This window comes from Ictidomys tridecemlineatus, chromosome 1 (genome assembly GCF_052094955.1).
Source record: "Ictidomys tridecemlineatus isolate mIctTri1 chromosome 1, mIctTri1.hap1, whole genome shotgun sequence".
In the NCBI taxonomy this organism is placed as follows: Eukaryota; Metazoa; Chordata; class Mammalia; order Rodentia; family Sciuridae; genus Ictidomys; species Ictidomys tridecemlineatus.
The window spans coordinates 187,838,326-187,865,975 of record NC_135477.1 but is presented as its reverse complement, the minus strand read 5'-3'; the positions used below and the strand labels follow the sequence as shown (position 1 = coordinate 187,865,975).

General features: G+C 41.3%; 1 protein-coding gene and 1 pseudogene across 1 annotated transcript; one reads left to right on the top strand and one right to left on the bottom strand.

Annotated features, from left to right (window-relative positions):
- Positions 1–4,494: 4,494 nt before the first annotated feature.
- Positions 4,495–5,430, bottom strand: LOC120885687 (olfactory receptor 14C36-like). Its single transcript, XM_040273317.2, has one exon. The coding sequence runs from the start codon at positions 5,428–5,430 to the stop codon at positions 4,495–4,497; it is 936 nt and encodes a 311-aa protein (XP_040129251.2).
- Positions 5,431–21,165: 15,735 nt separating this feature from the next.
- On the top strand, positions 21,166–22,264 carry LOC101961902 (olfactory receptor OR9H1-like; annotated as a pseudogene).
- The last annotated feature ends 5,386 nt before the right edge of the window (positions 22,265–27,650 follow it).

The window sequence follows — 27,650 nt, the reverse complement described above, 5'->3', positions numbered from 1 at the left end:
TGTGGAGGTGGTGAGCCCACAGTTCACCTCTGACACAGTTCTAGGAAAACTCCTTTGAGCTTCCCTGTGTCCACTGAACCCCTACCTTTCTGTGGCATCTGAGCACAGTCCCTAATTATCTGGGACTAAAGACCTCAGGGGTTCTGTCAGGGGTGTCATCTTTTTTTAAGCCTGGTAACTTCTGTGTATCCAATGTTTTCCATCTAAGTGTGGGATACGCTGTGTGTGTTTTGGATTGAGTGGGGTGTGGTCATAAAGCTTGAGGTATGTAGTCTGTCTGATGTGGCACTGGATGACCCATGGAGGGCTAGGACTCTGGGAGTGTCTGGATCCACAGAGCACAGGTTTGGGGGATTGCATCTGGGCACTGCATGGTGACTTGTGTCTGTTTCCTTTTCTTAAACCTAGTGCAAAAATGAATCAGTAAATTTAGTGAGAGATGTGGAACACTGTTGGAAATTTCTGAGTCGTTTCTTGGGGTTGCAGAATGGTCACAGGATGTCTGGTTTCGCAGCTGTAGGGATGGTTGACATGATGGAGGTAGGAAACAGGGTCTGGAGGGAAAGGACACTGAAGAACCCACAGGTGTAAGTTGTCCCTGTGGGTGGAGAGAAGAAGCCCAACTGTCCTATTGGCTGCTCTCCTTCCTGGCATTTCTGGTTGGGCTGGGTGGATTGTTGGTGTTACTGATATTTCTAAATGTCAACTTGGGGAGAAGATGAGAGAGTTTGTGTACATACTCACGTAAAAGAGAGTTCAGGAAGGATATTTCCAGCCACTTTTAAGTGGGTTGGAAGAGTGATTGGGCAGATTTTAAATGGCCTCAGCTCCCTCACAGGTATTGCCAAATGTCACTTCTGCCTAAAACCTGTATATTAAGAATATTACCCTTACTTTGCAACTAAGAAAGAGAGGCTCAGGGAGGGTCCTTGTCACTGTTTTATTAGAGATTGAGAAGGGCAATTATCTGCTGCAGTCAGGTGGCCAGTGCAGGTCAGGGAGGCAGCACCATATTTCCCAGAAAATTGCTGCTTTGTCATGAGTTAAGGGAAAAAAGATTTCCTCCAAATCTCTGTAAGGCTGAAGACCACATAGAACGTGACAGGGAACTCAGAAGTGTAAAGAAATAAAAGGAGACACAGAGACATGATGCAGTGACAGAAAGTGGCTGTTGGTCACAGCGACCACTACCAGGAGGTTGCCCTAGGTGACTGTTGCCATAACTACATTATTGTTTATTGTATCATGGAGGTAGCTTATTCTGCAATTGCATTCCACAGTTACAATATGCAATGGAAGGAGCTTCGTGTAGCTCTTAAGAAAATCTATTGTCTGAAATTACTATTAGGTGGGGAGGTTCAGGAGCTTGGTGAAACATGGTAGTTATCAAGGAAGCCAGTTCCTTTATTCCCAGGAACTGAGATCAAGGTCCAGGCTGGTAAAACTCTTGCACAGTGCCTCCTCATGGAGGACATTCCCACATCAGCTAGGCACTGCACATGTGGTAGTTATCTTACTAGTTCCTGGGAGAAACTGCAGAATACTCTAAGTGTGAAAAACAAAATGCCTGCTATCCCCAGGGATTTTGATCATCAGAGGAAATTTGCTGTCTTGTACTTTTACTCAGCCAGAACTCTTACAGAGAAGAATGCAAGAGTCCTGGCCAGGTGCATCTTCTTTGAAGAAACTGGATTTCCAGTGCTGCATTCAGAGTGACTCTAGAGGTGAGCTGTGTGATTAGTAGGGGCTTTTTCTCTGTGCCCCATGGCTCCTGCATGTGGACTTGGCTCCTCTCCAGCCCCGGGGAGTCAGGAGGAGTGCTCACTCAGTGCAGCTGGAGGCTCATATTAGATGAGGACCATCCCTCCACCAGTACCTAAGACAGTGGCCCCTGCTGAAGCTCCCGATGCTCAGCTTCCTGCTTGATTGACTGGCTTCAGAATCTTTCCTGGGACAGTCTGTTTACTCAGCAGGCAAGATCAACAGGAACCTGGAGACCTGAGGGACAGTGAGAGATGGACATCAGAGAATAAGCCACCTAGCCCAGGCTGCACAACTGAGAAGTCCAGCCCAGGACTTTCAGGATAGTTGTGGTAAGGGCAAAGAGAAGGTGACACCCACAGACCAGGATGTGCCTGTCAGAACTCAGCTAGACCAATTTGAAAACATCATATGCAGGAAAGAATTTCTGATTAGCACGGGAGGTCACTGCACAGGAGGGACACATGGCCAGTGTGTCTCCATCTGCAATAACGACAAAGACCAGTCCCTGGTGGTTCCCAGTCATTAAATATATTCGTCTTGGATGACCCAGAGTGGAGTTCAGCAGCAGCACTGGCACCACACAGAGTGATGCTCTCCTGGAGAACCCATCTGCATTAGGGAGGGCAGAGCTGTCCTTCTTCCTTCTCTGAAACCTTGAAGTTGTGATGTGCATGGCTGCTGGGGTCATAAAGAGGAATGGACCCTGGAGATTTGGGTAGAAGATAGGATGGCCAAGATGTTGGAATAGAAGTGGCCGCCATGTGGTCAGACAGAGAATGGTCAGGGTAACAGGTGGAAACCCACACAGCACAGAGAGGCAGAAAGGCAAGTGGGAGCAAAGCACAGAGCCAGGGTACTGCCCCTCTGACCCCTGGCTTAGGGAGGGGCCTGCAGGCACAGCCCAGCTGAGAGGACAGCAAGAGGACGGGAAGAGACCAGAAGTGCCCATGGCAAGGAAACCTGGAGGGCGGGCAGTTGTTTCCACTCAGGATCTGGTCCAAAAGGGGCTCCTCATGCATAAGTGGCTTCAGAGGGGCCCCCACAATATCACTCAGCCAGCTCTCAGAGGGTGCCAGGAGCCAGCCTGCTGAGGGGTTCAGGAAACACAACATCGACTTACTATCACTGGGCACACAGTCACAGGGTATGGATGGGGATGGTCACAGACCACAGCATTGGGTGGAGGGAATGCCTATCCCAAATGTGCTGCCAGTCTGAGCACTGTGGGGCACAGTTGGGTGGGATCCCCCTGGGTGGCTCCATGTGGCCTGTCCCACTCTCTGTGTGAAGAGCAAGACCTGCCCAGTGTGTTTTCTCCTCAAGTCCTGGTGGAGGCAGGTTCCCCTGTCCCACAGTCCCTCCAGCACAGAGTGTGGGATTCCTTTGCTTGCACTGCGCTCAGATCTGCTCTGATGGACAGCACACCCTTGCCAGATCCACCTTCCCTCCACAGGTCAGGGGCCAGAGTGGGGTTCGGCAGCTGCTGGATGTGGCTTCTCCAGCTGAGCACTATGAGTCTGGAAAGTATCCACAGGACTGATTCAGGGGCCTTAGACCCACTGTGACATGGCCCTGAGCTCACACTTCCTGACCATTGGTCTCCTATGTATCCCCCTGATTCAGAGATATGGTTATGTCCCCCATTTCAATTAAGTGCTGCTGTCCCACAGTGCCTGTGAGTTCTGGCAGTGTCCTTGCCCATCATGCACTCACCCTGGTACAGGTCTGGGTGCCTGTTTAGGAGTCTGTGGGGAAGGTGGACAGCACATGTTTTTCCTGGGAGGCTGTTCTGAAATGACAGGTGTAAGGAATAATCATAAAGAGGAGATAGAGACAAGGTGCAGATGCAGGGAAGATGGCAGAGTGGCTCTTTGTCTGAGGAGTTACTTTTATTCATACTAATAGGTACATTGGGTCATTAGTACCATAACCTCCTAATTGTTTAGAGAATCAGTACTGATAGTCATTCTGCAGTTACATTTCAGTTACAATATGCAATGTTAGGGGCTTTGTGCAGCTCTCCAGAAAGTCCATTGTCTGAAGTTACTTTTAGGCAGCAGATCCAGGAGCAGCAGAGCTTGGTGAAACATTGTAGTTATCAAGCAAGCAAGTTCCTTTATTCCCAGGAGCAATGTGGCTGCAATCAAGGTTGAGGCTTGGTGAGGCTCTAACACAGAGGCTTCTCAAGTCATTACCATACCAGCTAGACTTGGCACATATATTAGCTAGTTGACTAGATCCTAAGAGAGATTGCAGGGCATTCTAAGGGTGGAAACCAGGTGCCTGTTACCCTGTGGGAGTTTGCTCACCAGGGGAATGCTTCCCTGTACATTTTTACAGTCAAAATCCCTACAGACAGGCATCCTCCTCATCATCCAAGTGCTCTATGCCTGCAGCCTGGATCACATATATTGTGTTAAGGTCTTCTTCATTGCATTATTAGCATTGATATTGCTAAATATAAGATCAAGAAATCATCTAGTCTTTAGCATTTTATCCAAATTTTAAGAAACATACATATTAAAGATTTGCTGAAATTTTTTAAAATGTGGGGAAGGAGAATAGAAATTGTAAATGAAATGCTCAGCATTTCCTGGAAACACTTGAGTCTATAGGCCTCAAGGGAATGGTACTGTGGCAGGAGGTCTAATAAGTAAAATGCAGACAAGAAATGCTTTATTAAAGTTTCTAAGTTATTGAGTGAAATGAGAATTACCATTTTAAATATCTTTATTTTTTTCTGGAATAAACCCTTCTCAATATGACTTTCTGCACAGCTTCCTTTACCTGTTTGTTTCTGAGACTGTAGATGACAGGGTTCAAGAGGGGAGGAACTATAGTGTAAAACACAGAAGGACCAATGTCCTGAGTCCCCTCAGAGGTCACTGATGGCTGTAGACACACGTAAGAGATAGAACTGAGGAAGAGGGTCACCACGAGGATGTGGGGGACGCAGGTGGAGAAGGCCTTCCCCTGCTCCTGTGTGGGGAACCTGAGCACAGTAGAAAATATGCGCACATAGGACATGGCAATGAAAACAAAGCAGCCTCCACAGACCACCACAGTGGAGATGAGAATGGAGAGCTCATAGCTGGATGTGTCACAGCAAGAGAGCCTCAGCAGGGAGGGGACACCACAGAAGAACTGAGGGACCTCGTTAGAGCCACAGAAGTTCAGCTGTAATGTGTTTCCAGTGTGTGCACCTGCATAGACCAGGCCACTAAGCAGGGAAGCCAGGGTCAGACGGACACAGAATTGGAGGTTTATGATAGTTGAATAATGGAGGGGCTGGCAGATGGCCACACAGCGCTCCCAGGCCATGATGGTGAGAAACAGAATCTCCACAAAGGCACAAAAAATGACTAGGAAGATCTGTGTTCTACACCCAGCCACTGAAATGGCCCTATGTCCAGTGAGAGAGTTGACACAGGCAGTGGGGATGGTGACGGAAATATAGCACATGTCCAAGACTGAGAGGTTCCTGAGGAAAAAGTACATGGGTGTGTGCAGGTTCTGGTCAGCAGTGGTGATGGTGACGATGAGAAGGTTCCCTAAGAGGGTGGCCAGGTACATGAGTAAGAATAACATGGAGTAGAGGAACCTTAGTTTCCAGCCTTCAGCAAAGCCCATGAGGAGAAACTCGGTCACCATGGTGGAGTTGGCCATCTTGTGGAGATGCTGTCGACTGGGAGGCAGAGGAAAAAAGACAAGGGGCATACAGAAGTCAACAACCATCTCAGATGTTCTTCCTCCAAGTGTTTACTGCTGGGTTAGGTAATCTGTGCATAGAGGGACGTCCACTACTGGCCTCCTGATTGGCTTTACCTCTTCTGAGTAGATTGGACTCAGTGCTCAGGAGGTTCCCTGTCTTCTGTAACACCCAGCACTGAGTCATTGTCTCAATGAAGACTGAGTACCCAGTGCATCTGAAATCCCTGTGTTAGAGTAAGGTCACAGTTCCACGAAAGTGTCATTAGGAGCTGACCAGCACATTTGGGTGGAAGTGAACACTCAGCAAGGATGGGCTCAGTGCCCTCCAGCATGGTCTTCCTGTCATCAAGAGACATGCCTCTATTCACTGTCCTGTCCCTATGTGCAGAAATCAGTATTGAGAGTCTCCACACATTCCTAAAGCCTGCCACTGTCAGGACTTCCAAAGTGGTGGTAGGCTGCTGATTTACATGTGATTTTGCAGTATTGTTCTATGGAAATCTTTCAATTCTGAAAATTATAACTCCGTCAATGCTTGGAGCAAATTTGAAGCTTTAACTGAATTTGAAGTCACAGCTGGAGGTGAAGTAAGCCCCCTGTAATCACACAGGGAACTGAATGCTGGGACTTCCTTGGGATCCCTGCTATGAATGTTGTAGGTACTCTACCAAAGTCTAGGTTTCATGACACTCAACTGTATAACTTTGTAATAAAATGGATGGAGGCACTTCTGAATCTTGATCTTCTGATTATTTCTCATTAAAAGTATTTGGCTTCTTGTGTGGTTATTTGGCCCCCAAATTTACTCCTGGGTTTGGTACTGGTTCCACAGGAACAGAAATTCAGCTGTAAGGTGACACAAGCAACCTTAGTTCTGCATTGCCCTCTGCCCCCAGTCCCCTCCCTCATTATCTCTACTGCCTATCTTTCCTCACTCCATGGTCTAATATTTCACTTCTCTCTGGAACAATTTTCCCTATTGTTCTATCAGCATGTGCAATTTTGTAACACAGATTTTATGTATTATGTTAGTTTTGTAGGATAATATTTGTGCCTCAGTGATATAACTGTTATATTAAATATCTCCACCAATAAGAGTCCTTTACTCAGGAAGAAATGGTCTCAAAGAGAGAAAACTAGTGCATCTCAAATTGTAAGTGTGGCAGTGTGTGGGGAGATGAGCTGGGCTTACGCAGCAAGTCCTGTGCACAGGTCAGTGTTGGCCTAGTTCTGCTGGTTTCCTAAGGCCAAGGCTCCAGGGCCCTGGATTGCCCATCACCCTCTCTTGGTCCTCTGCACCTCCTGCTCTCCTTTCCTCTCCCAGAAGGGGATTGCGGGGTTCTCCAGAGCCTCTGCCACCCCCATTCTCTTTGGCTGTTTTCCTCATGTTTCGTTGCTTGCCAGAACCTTCCACTCCATGTTCTCACCTCCATGAACTGTAGGAAGCTGCTGTGTGCGGTAAGGTCTGGCTTGGTCTGGTAGATAGATGTTTTTTTTACTTTCCGCTTTTTCTTCATCATCAAGGAAAATGTATTACAATCCTTTTTAGTAAGAATTTCATTAACCACTGACTCTCCCTTTGTGGGAAAACAATTGGCCTCTAAGTCCTGAGAGGGTGGCATGGCTGTGTCCTGACTTTTCCCAGCTCAGGTTTCTTTTCATGTTAACCCTGCTGTACCTCTTTGGATCACATGTCTTGCTGAGGTTTCCTGGGAATCTCTGAGGTGTGCCTGTGTATCCACCTCTCTCTACCTCTTTTCCCCAAATTCCCTCTGACTATCATGACTGCTTTGTATGTCATGATGTTGACTTCACATTAGTGTCTTTTATCTCATCTGGAAAATGTTCATATACACCCTTATGTGCATTATTCACGGTAAAATAAGCAAAAGTGGTTTGAAACTAAAACTTTTAAATTCATAGGGACAGCATAAAGAAAGACTTATCCCCACGTTTTAGCTGTAACCTTATCTATGAATGCACTCCTCTCCCTGATAGTGCCATTATGGATTTAGAAATATAGCAATAAAATATTTGATAACTACTCTCCATGCCTCTATTCACTTATGATTTCAAGATAACAGTTCTGACTTATTCTTCTGATAACATCATTTTTTTTTTTTTGCCACCTCACTGCAGCTGGGCCACTGGTTGAATTATAAAACACTCACTCTGAGGGTCGTGTGTTCTCCTCCTGAAGTAAAGTGGTCACCCCTGCTGTCTTCTCCAAATCTCTGGCTGGAACATGGTCTCCAAGGATTTTCAGGCAGACAGGCTTTCAGGACATCTCCAGAGACACACAGACACAGTTTCAGGTTGTGCAAACAGACTGGTGTGCTCTCTTTATATAAAATGTGGGGGTGTCTCTGCTGTCCCCAGAGGGCCTCTGGGAACAAAGCACTCACCTCCTGATGATGGGGCTAGCTCACAGTGACTCCAGGCAGGCAGTACTCTCCAGAGCACAGCGGAAAGACCAGTCAACTGCAGGGTGGACATGGGGTTGAACTAATAGACATATTTTACCTGTGCAGGTGTGTGGGGATCATGAAATCAGGCACTGTGGGAATGGGGAACCCAGCAGTCCTCCCCATGTGGGGGTTCACTGGGGCTTCTGTGTGCCTCAGAGACCAAGTCCTGCATTCTGAATGCCCAGAGGCCTAGCCTATACCCTGAGCCTGCTAATCTGCAATGGCCTCCACCATTCCTTCTCTGAATGACAGGATTGTATATTTGCCATATTCAGATTGGAAAGAGTGACAGAGCTCATTGCTTGCATGTCTTTGAGAACTCTGGACATGTCACTGTGTCTTATGTCAGTGGAACATTGGAAATCCATGAATAAATATAGGTCATGACAGTGTGGAGGACAGGGATTAGTGTGGCTGGATTCGTACCTGGCACGAGCTGAATAGATCTGGATACACTTTACATACTTGTCAAATAAATTCACTCCTGTAGGGAGAGCTATCTGGTGGGTTTCAGATCACTCACTGTGATGCAGGAGCACCAGGTCCTGACTCCCCAACGTCTCCACCACTTCAGACAAAGCCCTGTGTGAGGCTGGATCTCCTCCTATCTCCTGCTCAAGCCTGTGATAAATACTAACCTGCTTCATTTTCCTATTTATCATTTCTATGTAGTTTTAGTGAATGTGTTCCTAGAGTATGTGTCCTTTTGTTTTTCCTGTCTTTTTTTATGAACCAGAATGTTTTCAAGGGTAAGCACACTGTAGCAAGTTCCATAACCTTGGTCCATAGATGATTCACAGTATTCAACAGTAGGAGTGGGCCACAGCTTCTTTTGATTCATTCATCCATTGATGGATTATTCTTTTGTCTGATATTCTCAACACCACTTGAGAGAAAGGCCAGCTTTTCTCCAAGAAGTGAGTTTATTCCTGTGCCTCCTGTTGGCTTCTCTCTTTGCCTCCTGTGCCCGTGGTCCTTGTGGGTGTGGACGCCATCATCCCACTGCTTTCTCCCTCCAGTTCTGTAGCATGAAGGATCAAGCCTGAGATGTCTCCAGGACCTGCCTCTTGGTGCATATTGCTACTTTGGGTCTTTTATTCTTCTAAATAAGTTTTGGGACTGTTTTTCTCACATCATGGATATTTTGATGGGATTTCTTTGTACCTTTATAAGTTTTTGTTAGTTTATCCATTTTGCTATTATTAATTCTGCCTGTCAAAGAATATTTGAGGTTTTTCTAACTTCTAAGGTCATCTTTAATTTCTTCAGGTTTTCACTGAGAAGGATTTCACTTCTTTGATCAGACTTATTCCCCAGTATTCTTTTATGGTTGGACATGAGCAGAAGAGTTTTCCTGATTTCTTTCTCAGTGCAGTCTTTATTAGAAAATAGGAACATAATTGACTTATGTATATTGGCTTTGTATCCTGCTACATTGCTAAACCTATTACTCTAGAATTATTCTGGTGGAATTTTGTTGTTGTTGTAAGCAAACAGAGATAGTTGGATTTCATTTTTTTTCTACTCATAGCCCCCTAATTTCCTTTTCTTGACTGAGTGCTCTAGATGTAGGTGCAGGAAGCGTTCTGAATCAGAATGGTGAGTGTGAATGTCCCCCATCTTGTTCCTGTTCTTGGAGGGAGTGTTTTCAGTTTTTCTCCATTACATAGGAAGTTTGCTTTGGGTTTGTTGCATGGATCCTGCAATGTTGATGTAAGTTTCTTATATTCTTAATTTTTAACATAAACAAGTGCTGGATGTGTTTAAAGGTGTTTTGTTTCTTGTTTTTCTCATCTAATATGAGGACCATGTGATCCTTGTTCTTCCCTGTATTATGTGATGAATTACATCATTGATGTGCAAATGTTCAATCAACCTAGTATCCTCAGATGTGACCCATGTCATCATGGTGTTGTGATAGTAGGAGTAAATGTGACTCCATTTTGTTTTATGATTTCATCCTGTAAAACAACCATGCCAAGTAGAAGAGTCATGACTGGGGCAAGATGTTCTTTTCCTTTTGCTATAGAAATCTTTAAGAACACGAAACTACCTAATGGGGTATTGTTTCTGTAACTAGGGTAACAGGGCTCTGTTTCTGTTCTGTTTCTGTTTCTGGGGTGACTGGGCTAACTGTGATTGGTTAGGCTTCCCTCCACTTGAGTGCACTGTCCTGCTTCTATAACCTGGCTTGCTTGCATTGGCTAGACCCCCCGAATATCCCTTTTTCAGTTTTCAGGCTTATAAGGAGTGTCCTTGCAATTGTTCGGGGCTGATCAGGGGAACAGCTTTATGTTCTGGTCAGCTGTCACCAATGTGCTTCAAATTTACTCCCCTGTAGGGAGAGCTGTCTGGTAGCTTTCACATCATTCCCTGTGATGCACAATCACCAGGTCCTGACTCCCCAACGTCTCCAGCACTGAATTCAGAGCCCTACACCCATGGGAGTCTAGATCTCCTCCTATCTCCTGCTCAAGCCTGTGATAAATACTAACCTGCTTCATTTTCCTATTTATCATTTCTATGTAGTTTTAGTGAATGTGTTCCTAGAGTATGTGGCCTTTTTTTCCCTGTCTTTTTTCATGAACCAGAATGTTTTCAAGGGTAAACACACTGTAGCAGGTTCCATAACCTCTTTCCATAGATGATTCACAGTATTCAACAGTAGGAGTGGGCCACAGCTTCTTTTGATTCATTCATCCATTGACAGATAATTCATTTGTCTGATATTGTCAACACAACTTGAGAGAAAGGCCAGCTTTTCTCCAAGAAGTGAGTTTTATTCCTGTGCAGGTATCAGATGACCTGTTGTCTTCTCTCTGTGCCTCCTGTGTCTGTGGTCCTGGTGGGTGTGAAAGCCATCATCCCGTTGCTTTCTCCCTTGAGTTCTGTAGCATGAAGGATCAAGCCTGAGATGTCTCCAGGACCTGCCTCCTGGTGCATATTGCTACTTTGGGTCTTTTCTTCTTCTAAATAAGTTTTGGGACTGTTTTTTCTCACATCAAGAATATTTTGATGGAGATTTCTTTGTACCTCTATAAGTTTTTGTTAATTTAACTATTTTGCTATTATTAATTCTGCCTGTCAAAGAATATTTGATGTTTTTCTATCTATTAAGGTCATCTTTAATTTCCTCAGCTTTTCACTGAGAGGTCTTTCACTTCTTTGATCAGACTTATTCTCCAGTATTCTTTTATGGTTGGACCTGAGCAGAACAGTTTTCCAGATTTCTTTCTCAGGGCATCATTAACAGCAATATATGTGCCTCCAGGATTGCTCCAGGACTCTATGTTTGTAAAATACAAAAAAAAATTGTAAAAGTGTAATTGTTTAATAAAATGATTATTTTAATATTAATTGCAGAATCTCCTTTCTCTGTCATCTGGAAGATATAAAAAATCCATTGTGTGTTTATTTGAAACCTATATGTCCTGAAGAATTGTTTTCTAATTGTCTAAGTTCAGTACTATGGCTCCAACATAAAGAATCTGCATTCAAAATGGACCAGAAGTTCTGAGCTCTGAGATTAGCAGGCCATCTCATTTCACAGAGCCATACTGGGGCCCACGTAGGCCAGGAGATAGGATATAGAGTATTATATAGAAAGGTTTTTGTCTTAAAATTGCAGAACTCCTAGCCAAGTGTTAGCTTTGCTTCCATCTGACTTTAAAATCTAAATCAAGCCAGTTTGGGGTACTAGTTTGTCAGAGTCAAACAAAAGAAGCAACATTCTCTCCTTCTTAAAGCTTCTGTGAACCTCAGGCCACCTGTACCTCTGACATCCAAACTGAGTCTAAGCCCTCTCCATGAAAAGACCCAACCTGAAAACTCTTCTTGCGTATTCAATCCATCCAATTTAGATTACATAACTTGGAAGAAACCTTCTGCACAACAGAGGAAACAATTAAGAGCGTGCAGAGAGAGCCTAAAGAATGGGAGGAAATCTTTGCCACCTGCTCCTCAGAGGATTAATATCCAGAATATATAAGGAAATCAAACAAAAACAACAATAACAATAACAACAAAACTCAAATGACCCAAACAACAAGTGAACAAATAAACTAGACACTTCTTAAAAAAAGAAATACAAAGGGCAATAAATATATGAAAAATGTTCAACATCTTTACCAGTCACAGATATGTAAATCAAAACTCGATGGCAATTTCATCTAACTCCAGTTAAAATGGCAGTCATTCAGAATCCACATAATAATAAGCTGGAGAAGATGTGGGGAGAAAAGAACCCTTATGCACTGTTGGTAGGACTGTAAATGAGCACAATCACTATGGAAGTCAATGTGGGGTTCCTTAAAAGACTAGGAATGCAACTACCACATGACTCAGCTATTTACTCCTCAGTGTTTATTCAAACAACAACAACAAAAATAAAATTAGCATAGTATGAACTTTCCTCCTTAAATTTGTTCGCATTGGGTCTTTTGGTCACAGTAGTGAAAAAGGTGACAAAAGCACTCTCTATGTTATTTTATATAATTAATGCAGCTGAAAAATCTTAATATCAAGAAGTTAGTAATTTGTTGATAGCAGCATATATAATTCTGCTGCTTCTTTCAAGTCTATAAGAAATATTCAACATCCTTAGCAGTCAGGGAAATGCAAATCAAAACCACTTTCAGATTTCACTTTAGTCTAGTCAGAATGGCAATTATCAAAAATACAAATAATACTCAGTGTTGGTGAGTATGTGGGGAAAAGGTACACTCAAACATTGTTGGTGGGAATGCAACCACTCTGGAAAGCAGTATGGAGATTCCCCAAAAGAATAGGAATGTACCCACCTTGTGACCCAGCTATCTTACACTTGGTATTTTTCTAAAGGATCTAAAACCAGCTTGCTACAGTGATGCAGACACATCAATGTTTATAGCAGCAAAATTCACAGTAGTCAAGATATGGAACCACCCCCGGTGCCCATCAACAGATGAATGGATAAAAAAATGTGGTGTATATAGGCAATGGAGTTTTCTTCTTAATTTGACAGAAGAATGAAATTATGGCATTTTCCAGATAAACAAATGAATGGAGAACATCATGCTGATTGAAATAAGCCAGACCCAGAAAGTCAAGGGTCAAATGTTTCCTCTCATATGCAGAACCTCGAGAGAAATAAGTAATTAAAAAAAGGAGACAAGGACTCTCATGAAAATGGAAGGATGCATAGTGAAGTAGAGGAAGGGGAGGGGGAGGGAAGAGAAATGCAGAAGGGGTGGAACAGCAGAATAAAGTCAGCCAAACTATGTCATGTACATGTAGAAGCATAGCACATTGAATTCCAATTTTATGTATGACTGTAATATACCAATGAAAAAGTAGGTCAGTCAAGAAAAAAACCAAAATCATCTATTTACCAAGCCTTTGCTAAAAAAATTATCTAAAAATAGTAGAAGAAAATTTAATGCCAAATTTCAAATTGCCTTGAAGGGGAAATTGATGCACAACGGTGATGCAGAACATCAGTAGATCAGATCTGTAGACCCACACGTTCTATACTTAAACTCAGACTTGGAGCAAGTATGAGGTCACACTAAGAACTGCAAATAACATAACTGTGTTTTCAAGTAGGTCAGGAGGTAGATAATGGAACATAATGGACTTCACCATTTGTTTCACGAAATTCCTAGGATCGAACACATCTGTGTGTGTATTTGTTGCTCTGGCCATCAACCTGCTCATGAAAGATTACAGATCCAGTGATGGCTCACAAAAACTCATTCAGTGACACCCCAGATTCCACTCTGGGGTCTGGTCCTCATTGTGTGCCCCAGTCTGAAGGTACTATACCAAGTCCTAGCATGAAGCATTCCATCTTAAACCGTCTTATCCAAGACTCTTAAACATTGTAAATACTCTTATTAAAGTACTCACTACTGTCAGTCTGGATAATTCTGCCCCCAAGTGCAGTGTGTTTTTTACACAGACTTTGTGTGATAGTTAGAAATTCCCTGGTGATTTTTATAGGTGGTAGTTTCTGAAGGGGACTACCTCCTGTGACACAGCCCTTCACTTCTATGCTCTTCACTTGGTATGGGATAATGACAATGCCATACCAAGTGATAAAATAGATATATTTTTAAAGCAGACATGGTGATAAATGCTTCTTTAGTACATATGTATGTATATGGGAGAGGAGAAGCTTAGGATTTCTATTATAATATATAAGGATCAAATATAAAAATTGGAATAATCTTTAATTCTTCAACTCATTATTACATTCTCCCTACATACTTAATGAAATAAGTATATGCTAAATAAAATGGTCATACATACTTATGTATGCAGATATATGTGCATTGGTGTGTATATATTTGTATATGTTTATATATGCACAGAATTTAGATAACTTGGAATAGGTATTCAAGATGTGCTCCCTTTTAGTATGTTGAAAATGAATTCATCACAAAATAAAATATTTTGTCTATTTATATAATATACTCTAAGTGTCAGCAATCTGAGAAAATATCCCAGTCACATGTAGGGGAATCAGTTGAGAAAGCTGAACATCCTTCATATTTACTTATGTAAAGGAACCTGGAAGGGTGTTTGCCTTGTTGCTCACTCTCTTTATCCACATGAGCGTTACTTTCAGAGGTTTGTGTCCACTGAGATTGAGTGGGAGATGAAGTGGTGAACTTAGTTCTCATCTCTTTCCACTGACTATCTTACATCTTAACAGGAAAAACATCCAAAAACTTCCATCCAAGCTGACCCACATCAGGGCAAAGGGCAGCTTTCAAGTGATCTTGATTTTAGACATGAAATTTTCAATGAATGCTTTCAAACATTCTACTTCATGACAAAAGTTTCTGTAGAACACTCAATAGGACCAGGAAAGCAGCTGCTGTCTCAGAAAACACCTGTGAAAGAGGACCTTGACTCATATTTTCTGGACTCCAGGGAAGTTGTTCCTGTCCATCCATTGTACTACTAATAACGTTAACAGAAGCAATTATTACACTGTTTATTCAGGAACATTATTTTCTGTCTTTGCTTGTTCAACTATTTATCTTACCAGTAAATGTATATATTTTTGGTACATTTTATTAATCAATCAACTAGAAGAAAAACTTTTAAAATATGCAATGAGCATAAAATAAATAAGACTAGCTTAAGTGTTTTAAAAATTCTTTGTTAATAGTGGTGGTTCCTGAAAACTATGACGTGACTATCTTGGTTGAAATGATTTCTGTAAAGTCTGTGCTGCACAGTGCAGATCCTGGATCTCAGGAAGTAACCAACATGCCACAGTTTTCCTCTCCCAGTATGGTGTGTTGGGTTGCCTCCTGCAACTCACTCTGACTTGAGGTCTTTCAGATTCTTCAGGAGAAGCTTACAGAATTCACCAACCTTCTTACAGGTGGTGCATCTTCTGCCTAGGTCCACATGGTCCTCAGGAAGAGGAAACCCTCTGGTACGCCAGCTTATCTGCTATTTCAGAGACTGACACTTACTTACTAGATGGTTTTCAGAAGACCTGATAATTTTACCCTTAACACACATGATAGAGTGCAAATCTCCCAGGGTGCCCAGAGGTGCAGTTTCCATATATCTCCTTGTATCCTGGGAAAAAGGAGTCTCAGGGAGAGGTCACTGACTGAGACTGCTATATGGATTTACAAAGACAATTATAAAGAAACAAATAAACAGATGGAAGAAGAAATGGTGGAGTATAAGGAGGGGCCAGGGAAGGGAAAGAGGAAGTCCTGGGGACTGAATTGGAGCAAATTATATTCCACACCTGTATGGTGTTGTCCCAATGAACATCCTTAGCTGTGTTTGTTTGAATGCCTATGATCATTTTACCATTCAGTAGCAAATAGCAGCAATCATGAAGGCTGCTATTTGCATGTTATTTGCATGTTTTCATCCACAACATGTACCACAATATTTAATAAATCATGGATGATAATTTTACATCAGATTATACTTTTTAAAAAGATAACATCATGTATATATCTGCATTACAAATAGATGTTATTTAATGTACATTTAATACATATTTATAAAAAAGGTATTGAATTCTATATTTAGTTTAATGTATATTTGTAAGAAAATAATATCATTTAAACATGTTTTTAAATAAAATTTTTAAAAATATTTTTTAGTTGCAGAAGGACACAATACCCTTATTTATTTATCTTTTTGTGGTGCTAAGGATCGAACCCCATGCCTCACACATGCCAGGTAAGCACTCTACCTCTGAGCCACAACCCCAGCCCCTGAACAAATATTTTTAAATGGCTGAAATAATTTGGTTTCTTTAAATATGCACCAACTTTATTTCATCCACTTAATAACCTTCATTTATTTACTGTACCTAACATATTGAATCTTCCACTATTATAGTCATTTCAGTTATAAACACTGAAGGCACTAGATTTCAGGAAGGGAGAGGGCTCCATTTTATCAAGTTTCCCTAACATACATTATAGAACTTAAACTTGTTATGTGCCTGTATATATTCCAGACCATTTCAACATGACTTCAGAAATTATGAGTAAAGGCCGTGAGTTCCATGAAGTTGAGATGGGTTTTATTAAAATTCTAATTCCATCAGTTAGTCTCTGGTGACATTGCAGCAAGTTCCTATGTTTTCAGGTCTTACATTTCATGTATATGATTAGGAAAATATTATGAATTGAAGGAATATTTCAAAGATCATGTAAGCAAACATTTCCTCATGCATTATGTGGGTTAATATGTGGCATATTATTTTTATCAGTTTTAGAAATTAGTTGTCACTCTAATCAAAAACATAAAATGAAATCTTTGTGTATTACTACCTACTTCTTATGTCAGTTTAAAAAAATAACTTACAGTGGATCACAAAATATGCCTGCAAATGTATTTCTGTCTTTGAGTTTGATTAGGTCACCAGCAAGGTAGAAGCCTGACCAGTACCTGTTGGATTTGATTGGAATGTGTTCACCTTCTTCTAAATAACAGCCATGGGCCTGGAGTGGAAGCTTCCATTAAGCTTTCCAACCTCAAACTGACAAACACATCTTGCTTTCTTATTCTGAGGACAGTTGTGACTTTGAGTTTGTCAGGTTCTGCTCTCAGGTCTTTGCTCTGGGACTTCATCTTGTCTCCTTGCCAAGCCAAAGAACCTGAAGGAGCCACTCTGCTCCTGTTAACACAGAACCGTGGGGAGCCACCCTGGGGACTGACACTGAAGGAACTATTATAATCCTCACTCTCCACTCTCACAAAACATTGTGCTGCGATTTCGTGAGGACAGAACTCACTGCAGAGCTGGAGGGGCAGCTGAGTCACCTGAAAGGGAGGGCAGAGCACAGGGCACTAAGGTGAGGCTGACTTGACATTTATCAATACCCTTCTTCAAGACCCTCTGAACAATTAAGTTAAATTCTAGCAAGGCAGCTAGAAAGCTAGATCAAACATACTTTGCTGAAGAACCCCAATGGAGCTATGAAAATGGTGGAACCCAATTAAACAGTGTTGGACAACAATGAACTAAGTTTTAAAAGCAGAACTATTAATAATGGCCATACTTAATTGTGCTTATTACATGGCCATGCTTTCTGGAGGACTTTTATCTGTGAAACACTTTGGTTCTTACAGTGAAGTGCACACTTTAATTATCCACATTTAACTGGTCCCTCTACTAAAACATGGAAAGAACAAGACCTTTGTTCAGGAGAGTACCCACCAGGGCTCTGGCACCAGAGTCCCTGATGTTAACTACCTTCCTGCACTGATTCTACAGTGCAGCCTTCATATCAGTACACTTATTTGCACAAGAGTCTATAATATATTTTAGCATTATCAGTGACATTTATGAATACATAAACCAATATTTAGATCTTTTAAGTTGAAAATCACTGAAATGAATCTATAACATGGTGTCTCATAGAAATACAAATGATTCAATTTAATTTTCTTAAACAACAAAAATTAAGACATATGACCTTTAGACTCTTGTCTAAAAAAGATACATGTGGTATAGATTTTGAAATCAAATTTCCCATTTAGAATTGCAACTTCATTTTTATTAACAGAGTGATTTTGGGTAAATGGCCTAGCTCTCCAAATTTCATCGTTCCCATTTGTAAAATGAGAATGATCACAGTATTTACCTCACACAACAGTTTGCATAAGGATCAAATGAAACACCTGTATAGCAGTTGGTACCCTGTCTAGGATGAGAAATCACTCAGTACATTTATTATGGAACTACAGAGCTCATTGATCAAACTTTTCATTGGGCTACTAGCAGAATAGGAGGTAGAAATGTATCTTAATTTAGAGTCCAGAACACACTCTGCAATATAACATTAACTTTGCACTCTATCATCCTCGGGAGCTCTTTGATCCCAGAGTCTGCAATTTCTGATGACATTCATCCAAAGACTGTAAGTATTTGACATCCAGGTGTGACGTTTCATTAGATTTTCTACCTTGTTTCCATAAATGTAGGAATAGATGGAATAAGACACTTGGGGGATCCAATAGTATAACAACATGCACCTTAGCAGTTGTCTGTTTAAAGGCTTTCATATCAGAAAGCTCACGCATGCTTTTCCCATTTCAAAGCTCTTGTTAATTGATTCAAACAGATCCAGACCCCGTGCTGGGTCACTCATTTCTATGTTGTGTTATCTCAGGATTGGGGGTTTCTAAGGAGCACAGAGAAGGTTTGCAACAGAGGGTGATAATCCAGCAAAAGCCCCAAAACAAGAGCATGCAGCAGTACTAGTGTTGCTCAGTGCTCACATTTAAAAAGGTGTCAGGTCAATGTGGGGCCAAGAGAAATATCTCTGGAGTCAGGAAAAAAAAAATAAGCACGACAACTTGGCACATCTTGGCACATTTCTTAGTGGTGAAACTCAGTGGTATTAGTATGTGGTACTGGTTGCTTTTGAGCATTAAAGACAGTTTTAATATTTTTAGATTGATATATTATAACAATTATCCACTAGCTGTTTTTTTTTCAGAATTAGGTTTTGGTGACCTTCATTTTCTACATCAATCTGTTACAACACAGCTATAAATGCTTATCTGAAAAGCACTTAAAATGGAGACTTTGGGCTGAGTGCAGTGGTGCATGCCTGTAATCCCAGTGGTTGGGGAGGCTGAGGCAAGAAGATCGTGAGTTCAAAGCCAGCCTCAGCAGGAATTGAGGCGCTAAGCAACCCAGTGAGATCCTGTCTCTAAATAAAATACAAAATAGGGCTGGGGACATGGCTCAGTCGTCGAGTGCCCCTGAGTTCCCCAAAAAAGGATACTTTTGTTTTCATGGGTGTCAAGTCTTCAAATGTGTCAAAAACTCTGGCTGCATGATTTTGCTCTGTTTTTTTTTTTTTTTTTGGTGAGATTTCCTTTGTGAGATTCTTAGGCACTAACTCTCCCAGGAAGAAGAGTGGCCTTTGATGAGACAGAATCATACTCCTGCTCCTGGGGAGTTAGCTGGTTAGTGCCTCCTCTCCTCAGAGTCTATCCTGTAAGACATATGACACTCTCTGCAGCAGGCTCACTGTGTCTAGGCATGGTGGTGTGCAGCAGCACAGTCATGGCTATGATTGTGGCAGTGTCACAGCTGTAACTATGCTTTGCATTAACTTGACTTGCCTTGCTTTGTGCCTGGGATGGATTTGTGATCTGCTTCTTTGTGCACAAGACTTTGGGATCACTTCCAGCAGTGGGAGCTGGCACTGGAAGTGGGCAGCCATGCTGTGCCCTGCCCACTGTGAGGTCCCTGTTAGTCAGTCCACCCAGAGCTGGAGTAAGAGAAGCTCTTGCTCTCTCCTTCAACACATTGACTCTAAAATCACCCAGTTACACCTCTGTCCCCAGCTCCATTCCAAGGAGGAAGTCCTACCCTACAATGAAGTTCCAGCTTACTGTAGCTCAAGGTGCCCTAAGATTAGCTGCTTAAATACATTATTGTTGCTTTGTGTGTAATATTTAATGATGAAGAGAGTGTATTGGAGGGGGAGTTATTATAGATAAAAAGGAAAAATAGTTTGATAATCTCTAATTCAAGAATGGTTTAATGAATGATTGTAGTAAAAGGCCTAATTAGTAAAAACAACACCATGTATTATTGGATTTCTTTTGCCTTGTATTATAATCACAACTTCATCAATCTTTAAAAAATATATATAAAATATATACCATGGTGGGGATGAGAGCTACCCTCTCAGTATATCCACACACTGATTCATGGATACAGTATCTTTCACTGCAAAGGACATTGAGACAGGGCGGCAGGGTGATGTATATCTTGGTCCATCTAGAAGGATCCGATTTCAACACAAGGGCATTTAAGAACACAGGATGGTTACATACAGAAAAAGCAAGTCCAAGAGCAGAGAGGTCAGAGAGAAGAGAAAATGCTGTGCTTCGATTCCAGTTTTAAAAACACAAGGGACCATGGGCTGAGGAATGCAGGTCTTTAGAAGCTGGAAAAGGTGAACAAATTCTCCTTCAGGGCTTCCGTAAGGAAGCATGCTGGCTAACAAATGCAGACCATGGGAGCTGCATGTATTTCCTTAGAACTGAAAGATCATTAATTTCTATTGATTCATGCCTTTAAAGGTAATTTATTTCAGCAGTAACAGGAAACCAGTGTAGAAGGTGTGGCACAGGGCTTGGTCTTTTCCAGACAACGAATGTCACTTGCCAACATCTCCCAGCTCTGTCTGATGACAGTTCTTATATGATGCAGGATTGGCTCAATGGCTAGTTCTCAGGGGCACTCATGTCCAACCTTGTATTTGTGTGTTTGTGTGTGTGTGTGTGTGTGTGTGTGTCGTGCGCACTGTGAGGCATTGAAACCAGGGCCTTGCACACTAGGCAAGTGTTGTGCCACTGAGCTGGACTCTCAGTCACTGTCTTTATTATTTGATTTTGAGACTTCTCTAAAGCATTTTAAGAATAAAACAAAGCAAAGCAAAACAAAACAAAACCCTTAGGTAAGTGAAGTAAATAAAGAATGCAAAGTAGATCAGGGACTCATTTCCATATATTGTTGGTGAGATGACATGGGTAATACTGATAAAGGTCATCATAGGTAACTATAGGTGTTTACAGGTGCAGACTTCTTATGTCAATGTTTATTTGATCCCATTTTATTTCCTTTGCAGCAGAGGTTTTTCCAATTTCATGGCCTATGGAATCCAATAAACGAAGACACTGTAACAGGATTATAAACAGAATGCTTTTAGTGCCATGTGGAGAACTCTAGTTTCATTTTAACACTGAGGCCGTAAGTTGTACAGAACTTGCAGAGTTTTCCCTTCCAGGCCCTCTTCCTCCTCTGCCTCCTCTGGCCACCATTAAACAATGGCCAATTGTACCCAGGTGTCAGAGTTTGTCCTACTTGGCTTCAGGGGCGGGCAAGGAATGCAGAAAGTTCTGTTTCTGGTCTTTTTGGTGCTATATGTTGTTGCCATGGTGGGAAACTTGGGCATGATTGCAATCATCAGGGCCGATGCTCACCTCCAAACCCCCATGTACGGCTTCCTGCAAAGCCTTTCCTTCCTGGACGTCTGCTATTCTTCTACAATTGTGCCCAGGGCTCTGGTAAACTGCCTGAAAGATGACCGAAGGGTGTCCTTTGCTGGGTGCGCGTCTCAGTTTTTCTTTTTGTCTCTGGCACCACTGAGGCTTTCCTCCTGGCTGCCATGGCCTACGACCGCTTCTCTGCCATCTGCAGCCCTCTTCTGTACCCTATGAGCATGACTCCCCGGGTCTGTGGACTACTGGTGTCCGGGTCCTATGCATGCGGCCTGGTGAATGCTGTCACTCAGACAACAATGACCTTCAGACTGTCCTTCTGTGGGCCAAATGAGATCAATGACTTCTTCTGTGACATCCCCCCACTCTTGTCCCTGTCTTGTTCAGACACCTCTGAGAACCAGTGGGTTCTCCTTGGCCTGTGTGGCTCCATCATTGTCGGCACCTTCTTGGTTGTGTTGGTCTCCTACATCTGCATTATCTCAGCCATCCTGAAGATCCGCACCGTGCAGGGACGCCACCGAGCTTTCTCCACGTGTGCCTTGCACCTCACTGGGGTGTGCTTGTTTTTCGGGACTGTGTTTTTCATGTACGCACAGCCCAGTGCCATCTCCTCCCCAGAGCAGAGCAAGGTGGTGTCCATCTTTTACATGGTTGTCATCCCCATGTTGAACCCCCTCATCTATAGCTTGAGGAACAAAGATGTCAAGCAGGCTCTGAAGAGGGGCAAGTGGAAGTTCTCAGGGGTTCTGGGTCTGTGGATCTCACAAAGCAGTCTGGAATCTACTCTAAACCACTTTGGCTCGTGGGCGGGCACTTAGGTGGCTTTACCAGGCTTCTCCTTTTCTGTGTGGACATCCGTAGTGTAGAAGACAGAGTGTACTTTAATTGTCTTGATATCTTTAATAATGAGCAATATCAAGGTTTATGTGGAATAAAATGTTACAACTGGAAAATGGATGATTAAATAGACAGAAATAGCATGTCATTTTTTACCTCATATTTCATATAGCATCTTGATCAAGCACCACCAGAAAGTAGGTATAAATTGTACTTTTATAAAATCACTAAAATGTTTATCTTGAAGTACAAATACAAATCCTTCCCAAAGGTAAAGAAAAATAAAATACTTCAGTGTTTAACCTAAAAATATTTAGAAATACATAATTTAGTAATTAGCATTTTTAGTATTAAATTTATATATGTTAAGCAGACTTTGTGGAAGCATAATTAACTCACTCAACAATTAAGATGTACATCATCTTTTGTGGGCACCTTGGAGGATCTGGCTCTTTTCCTGAACATCATTATTTTGAGATGCATCCAACTAGTAGCAATATCAATGCTCTATCCTTTCCATTTTGGGATAATTTTTCATTGTAGGAATAGACTATAATTTGTTTATTCCTTTGTGTGATGATAAACATTTGGGCTGTTCTCACATTGGGGCTATCACACATATAGAAATGATGGATATTATTGTGAATAAATCTGTTTTGGGGTGTTTGCTTTAATTTCACCTAACTAAATACCTGAAAGGTGGAAGGGCTGACTGTCATAGTTAATACAGGTGGCTTTTCAGAGTTGTGCTATTTAATGCTCTCATCATCAATGCATGCCCTTCAGTCCTCTGCATCCCTCTGAGCATTAGGTATGGTCTGCATTCTTCATGGAAGCTCTTCTAGTAAGTATGTGGTTGTGTCCCATTTTGATTTAACATGTGTTTGCTAAATGCAAAATGATAGAATCTTTTCATGGACTTCCTTACCATGTGAACACCTTTGCTTTGTGAAATATCTGTTTAAACTTTTTGCTCCTTTTTCCCCCTTGTGTGGGAAAAATCATTTTTCTGATTATGGAGGTCTAGAAGTTCCTTATATCTTTTCAATAAATGCCCCTGATGATATACATGATTTAAACTCTGTCCCCACAGTGTGACTTGATATATCTTTCTTTAACATTGCACTTCTAAAAGCACAGGTTTTAGTTTTTTATTAAATCCAATGTATCCATTTATGAGTGGATGTGTTTGCATTGTCTTACTTAAATAGATCTTTAATCCAAACTCATAAGTTCTTAGTTATGTTTTTCTACAGATACAGTTTTGGGCTTACATTTGGGTCCAAGGATCAGTTTTAGTTAATTTAAATAGTGCCAGGCTGAGTTCAAGTTTCATTTTGCACATAAATTCCAATATTTCATAACCATTAAAAAATACTAGCCTGTTTTCAATGAATGATCTTGGACTTAGGTTAAAAATCAGTTGCCGAACCATCTGGGGATTTTGTTTTCTGAAACTGTTCCCTTGTTCTGTTGATCCATTTGCCGATCTTTACACCATTAACAATTGGAATTACATCAGCTTCTGCATCACAAAGATAACTTTACAGTTTTCATACTTTTACAGACTGATCACTGAGTGTTTCATGGTTTTTGTTTTACTTTAGTTTTAGTTTTATGGTGCTGGCAATAAAACTTGGGACCTCATGCATGCTAGGCAAGTGTTCTAACTCTGAGCTATGGCCACAGCTCTAATTCATGTTTTTGCTTTAGAGTATTAATGCTGTTGAAATGGTCATACTAACAAAGTGAGTTACAGGTTCCATGCAATTCCCATCAAATACCAAGGCAAAAACCACCCTGAAAATCATATGAAAATACCAGGTCCTAAATAGCCAACACAATTCTCAGGAAAAGAACAATTCTAGCAGCATCACAACAGTGATTTAAAAATGTAACACAGAGCCATCTTAACAGACACAGCATGGTATTGGCATAAAAATAGACATGCAGATCAACGGACTAGAGATTAGATCCTGGAATGACACAGGCATCCATAGGCATCTGATTCTTGATTAAAGGAGCCCAAGCACAGGTTGGAAAACTGATGTCCTCTTTTAAACACAGTGCTGGGAAAACTGGACATTCAGCCATGGATGGTTGAAGCTAGATTCCTATCTTGCACCCGTGCAAACATTGACTCAAAATGGACCAAAGACCTTAATGTAACACTGAGATTTTCTTCAGTGTTAGATATTTATACACACAATTATTTCTTGAATAGGAACACAATGGCTCAGGAAATTAATGCAAGAATTGCCAAATGGAATTACACCAGCTTCTGCAGCATGAAGAAAAAAATCAGCAAGGTAAAGAGACAGCCATTCAGAATGGGAGAAATTCATGCTGGGTGTGGTGGGGCATGCCTGCAGTGTCTTGGGAGGCTGAGGAAGGAGGATCACAAGTTCAAAGCCAGCCTCAGCAACTTATCTAGGACCTAAAGGAACTTATAGAGATTCTGTCTCTAAATAAAATATTAAAAAGGACTGTGGCTTAGTGGTTAAGTGCCCCTAGGTTCAATCCCCAGCCCCCCAACCCCACCCCCAAAAAAATAATAGGAGAAAATTCTTGCCAGTTATTTATGAGATAGAAGACTTATATCCAGAATATATAAAACACTTAAAAAATTCAGCAACAAAAGGACAAGCAAGCCTATGGGCAAATGATCTGAATAAACACTTCTCAAAAGAAGAAGTACAAGAAATATATAAATAATGCTCAACATGTTTAGCCATCAGGGAAATGCAAATTAAAAATCAATTGAGATTTCATCTCACCCCAGTAAGAAAGGCTACTCCCAACAAAACAAAAAATACAAATGTTGATGCTGAACCTGTAAACACTGATGATGGTAGTATAAATGACAACAATAATCATGCAAAATAGTACAGAGGTGCCTCAAAAACCTGAAGTTAGAACTTCCTTGTGATACATCTATACCACTGCCACATACATGTCCAAAGGAGTCAAAGTCAGCATCCAAAAGAGCTACTTGATCAAGTTTATTAGTTTATAGTTCCCCAATAAACCCACATTTATTGGGGAACTATTTAAAGTGCCCAAGTTGTGGGATGGGCCTCGATGCTCACCAGCAGATGAATGGACAGATATAACATGGTGCGTGTGCAGAATGGATTGTTATTCATCCACAAAGATCAATGGGATGGCATCATTTTCAGAAGAGAAGTGCAACTTGAGCCACCACGTTAAACGAAATAAGCCAGACTCAGAAATGTGAAAGCATCACAAATTTCTTGTGTAAGTGAAATTTAGAGGGTGGGGATGATGACATAGCAACACGAGAGACTGTTACTAAGGAAGGGGATCAGGCTGACTGGGGAGGAGGTTGAGAGAGAGAGTCACTGGACACACGGATGCTCATGTGAAAATGTCACAATGAAACCCATTAATTTATATATTTAGTATGCTAATAATATAATAAATAAAAAGACTATGTAATACTGTGCACAACCCAGGAAAGATGACATTTAAAAATGCTTTAATTCTATTGACTTTTCCAGACAGGTATTATCAGAATTAGAAAAAATATGACTGATAATAAGCAAAATAGTTATTTAATAAAAACCAACTTAGAATTAGTATGTATGTTAAAATTAGCAGAAAATACACTAAAAAGGTCACAGTTGATTTATAAAATATTATCACATGTAAATAAATTCTGCTCTTTTATAACTTAAAGGTATTTTTATATTTATAAATGTATTATATTTTTTTCCTTAGAAGTTTATTTACAGATGTTTGCTTCCAGAATTTTTTTTTCCTATTATAAACTCTGCCATTATGTATATTATAGCATTTTTGTCTTTGGGAACTTATGTAAATATATGAATAGAGTATATTTTTATGACAATCTTACTGAGATTAAGTCACATGCCATAAATTGTGTTCATATAAAATGTATAGTTTAGTATTTTTGGCACATTCCCAAGGTCGCATAAAAATTGCCACTCCCTACTTTCACAACGTTTCCATCATTCCAAAAAGCCCACTGTGTCTCTTAACAGCCCTGGACTGTTTTCTCGTTACCCTAGCCCCTGACAATTGCTAATTTGCTCTCTACGTCTATGGATTTGCCTGTATTGGTATTCCATACAATGTAGATATAGAACGTGAAGCCATTACGACTGGCTTCTTTCATTGATCTTAATGTCCATGAGGCTCATCCATGTCATTAGAATGTATTCATAATTCATTTTTATTGATGAATAATATTTCATTGTATGGACATATTGCATTTTAATTACCCATTCATTTGTTGATATACACTTTGATGCTATCATGAATCATTATGCACAAAGTGTCAGTACACAGGCCATTTCACTTTTCTTGGGTACACACTTAGCATGGGATGGTGGGTTTAGTGGTAACCACGTTCAGCTTTCTGCAGAACTGTAGAGCTGTTCTCCACAGCACCCATACCATTTTACATTTTACCTCAGTGATGCGTTGAGGGTTTCAATTTCTCTACAATCTTCACTGTCACATTTTTTGTTTTTGTTCTTCTTATGTTTGCAGTTCTCATTAGTGTGACGTGTGTCTCACTATGGTTTTAATTTTTGCTTTCAAGTGACTAATGATACTGTGAGACTTTTCATGCACTTACTTGCTACTTGCTTTTCCTCTTTGGGTGATGAATATGAATATACCACAATGAAACCTGTGTTTTTTTGAATAATTAAAATGGCTAATAAAAATTACAAAAAATATAAAACTCTGCCATGTTGGATTGAGCTATTTGTCTTTTTTCACCGAGATGCACATTGATTTTTTTGAAACACACTTACATAGCATTCTCCCAATGTTTTGTCTTTATACTATTTAGTGAAGTAAACAGAGCTATTTATCTGAAGCACTGGAAGTTCTGTCCATGAGATAAACCATGCTGGGATCAGGAGCTGCTTCCCTGGTTTCTGTCACTTTCTCACCAGCTAGTGGATGGTTGGCAGCCCACAGGCCCGTCTGCATGCTTTGGGTGTTGCATCCACTGGCTGTTTCCATTAGGTGGGGGGAACAGGGGAGGCTCAGGGCTGTTGCTGACTTCTGTGGAATTCTAAGCATTCACTTCCCCCTGCAGGGCCTTCTTTATGGTGGCATAGAGCTTGGTGGCTGTTCACAAAGGTGGCGCCTATGAGCACAGGCTTTCTGTGGGTGGTTTGTGACTGGTGGAGATGGTCAGGGTGCCATCTCTGTAATGGAGGTGGAGTGTCAGTGGGCCCACCTTGGTCTGAGCCCCTGTGGCTGTGAGTGCTTATCACCTGCCTCATCCACTGGGGATTCTTGGTGAAGCCCTATCAAAGTTCTTGGTGACTGAACCTGTGAGGCCTGTGAGCACAGTTCCTCTGTGGG

Bases quoted from the DNA above. Each gene is read 5' to 3' on its own strand.
- LOC120885687 (XM_040273317.2), bottom strand. From the start codon at position 5,430: ATGGCCAACTCCACCATGGTGACCGAGTTTCTCCTCATGGGCTTTGCT.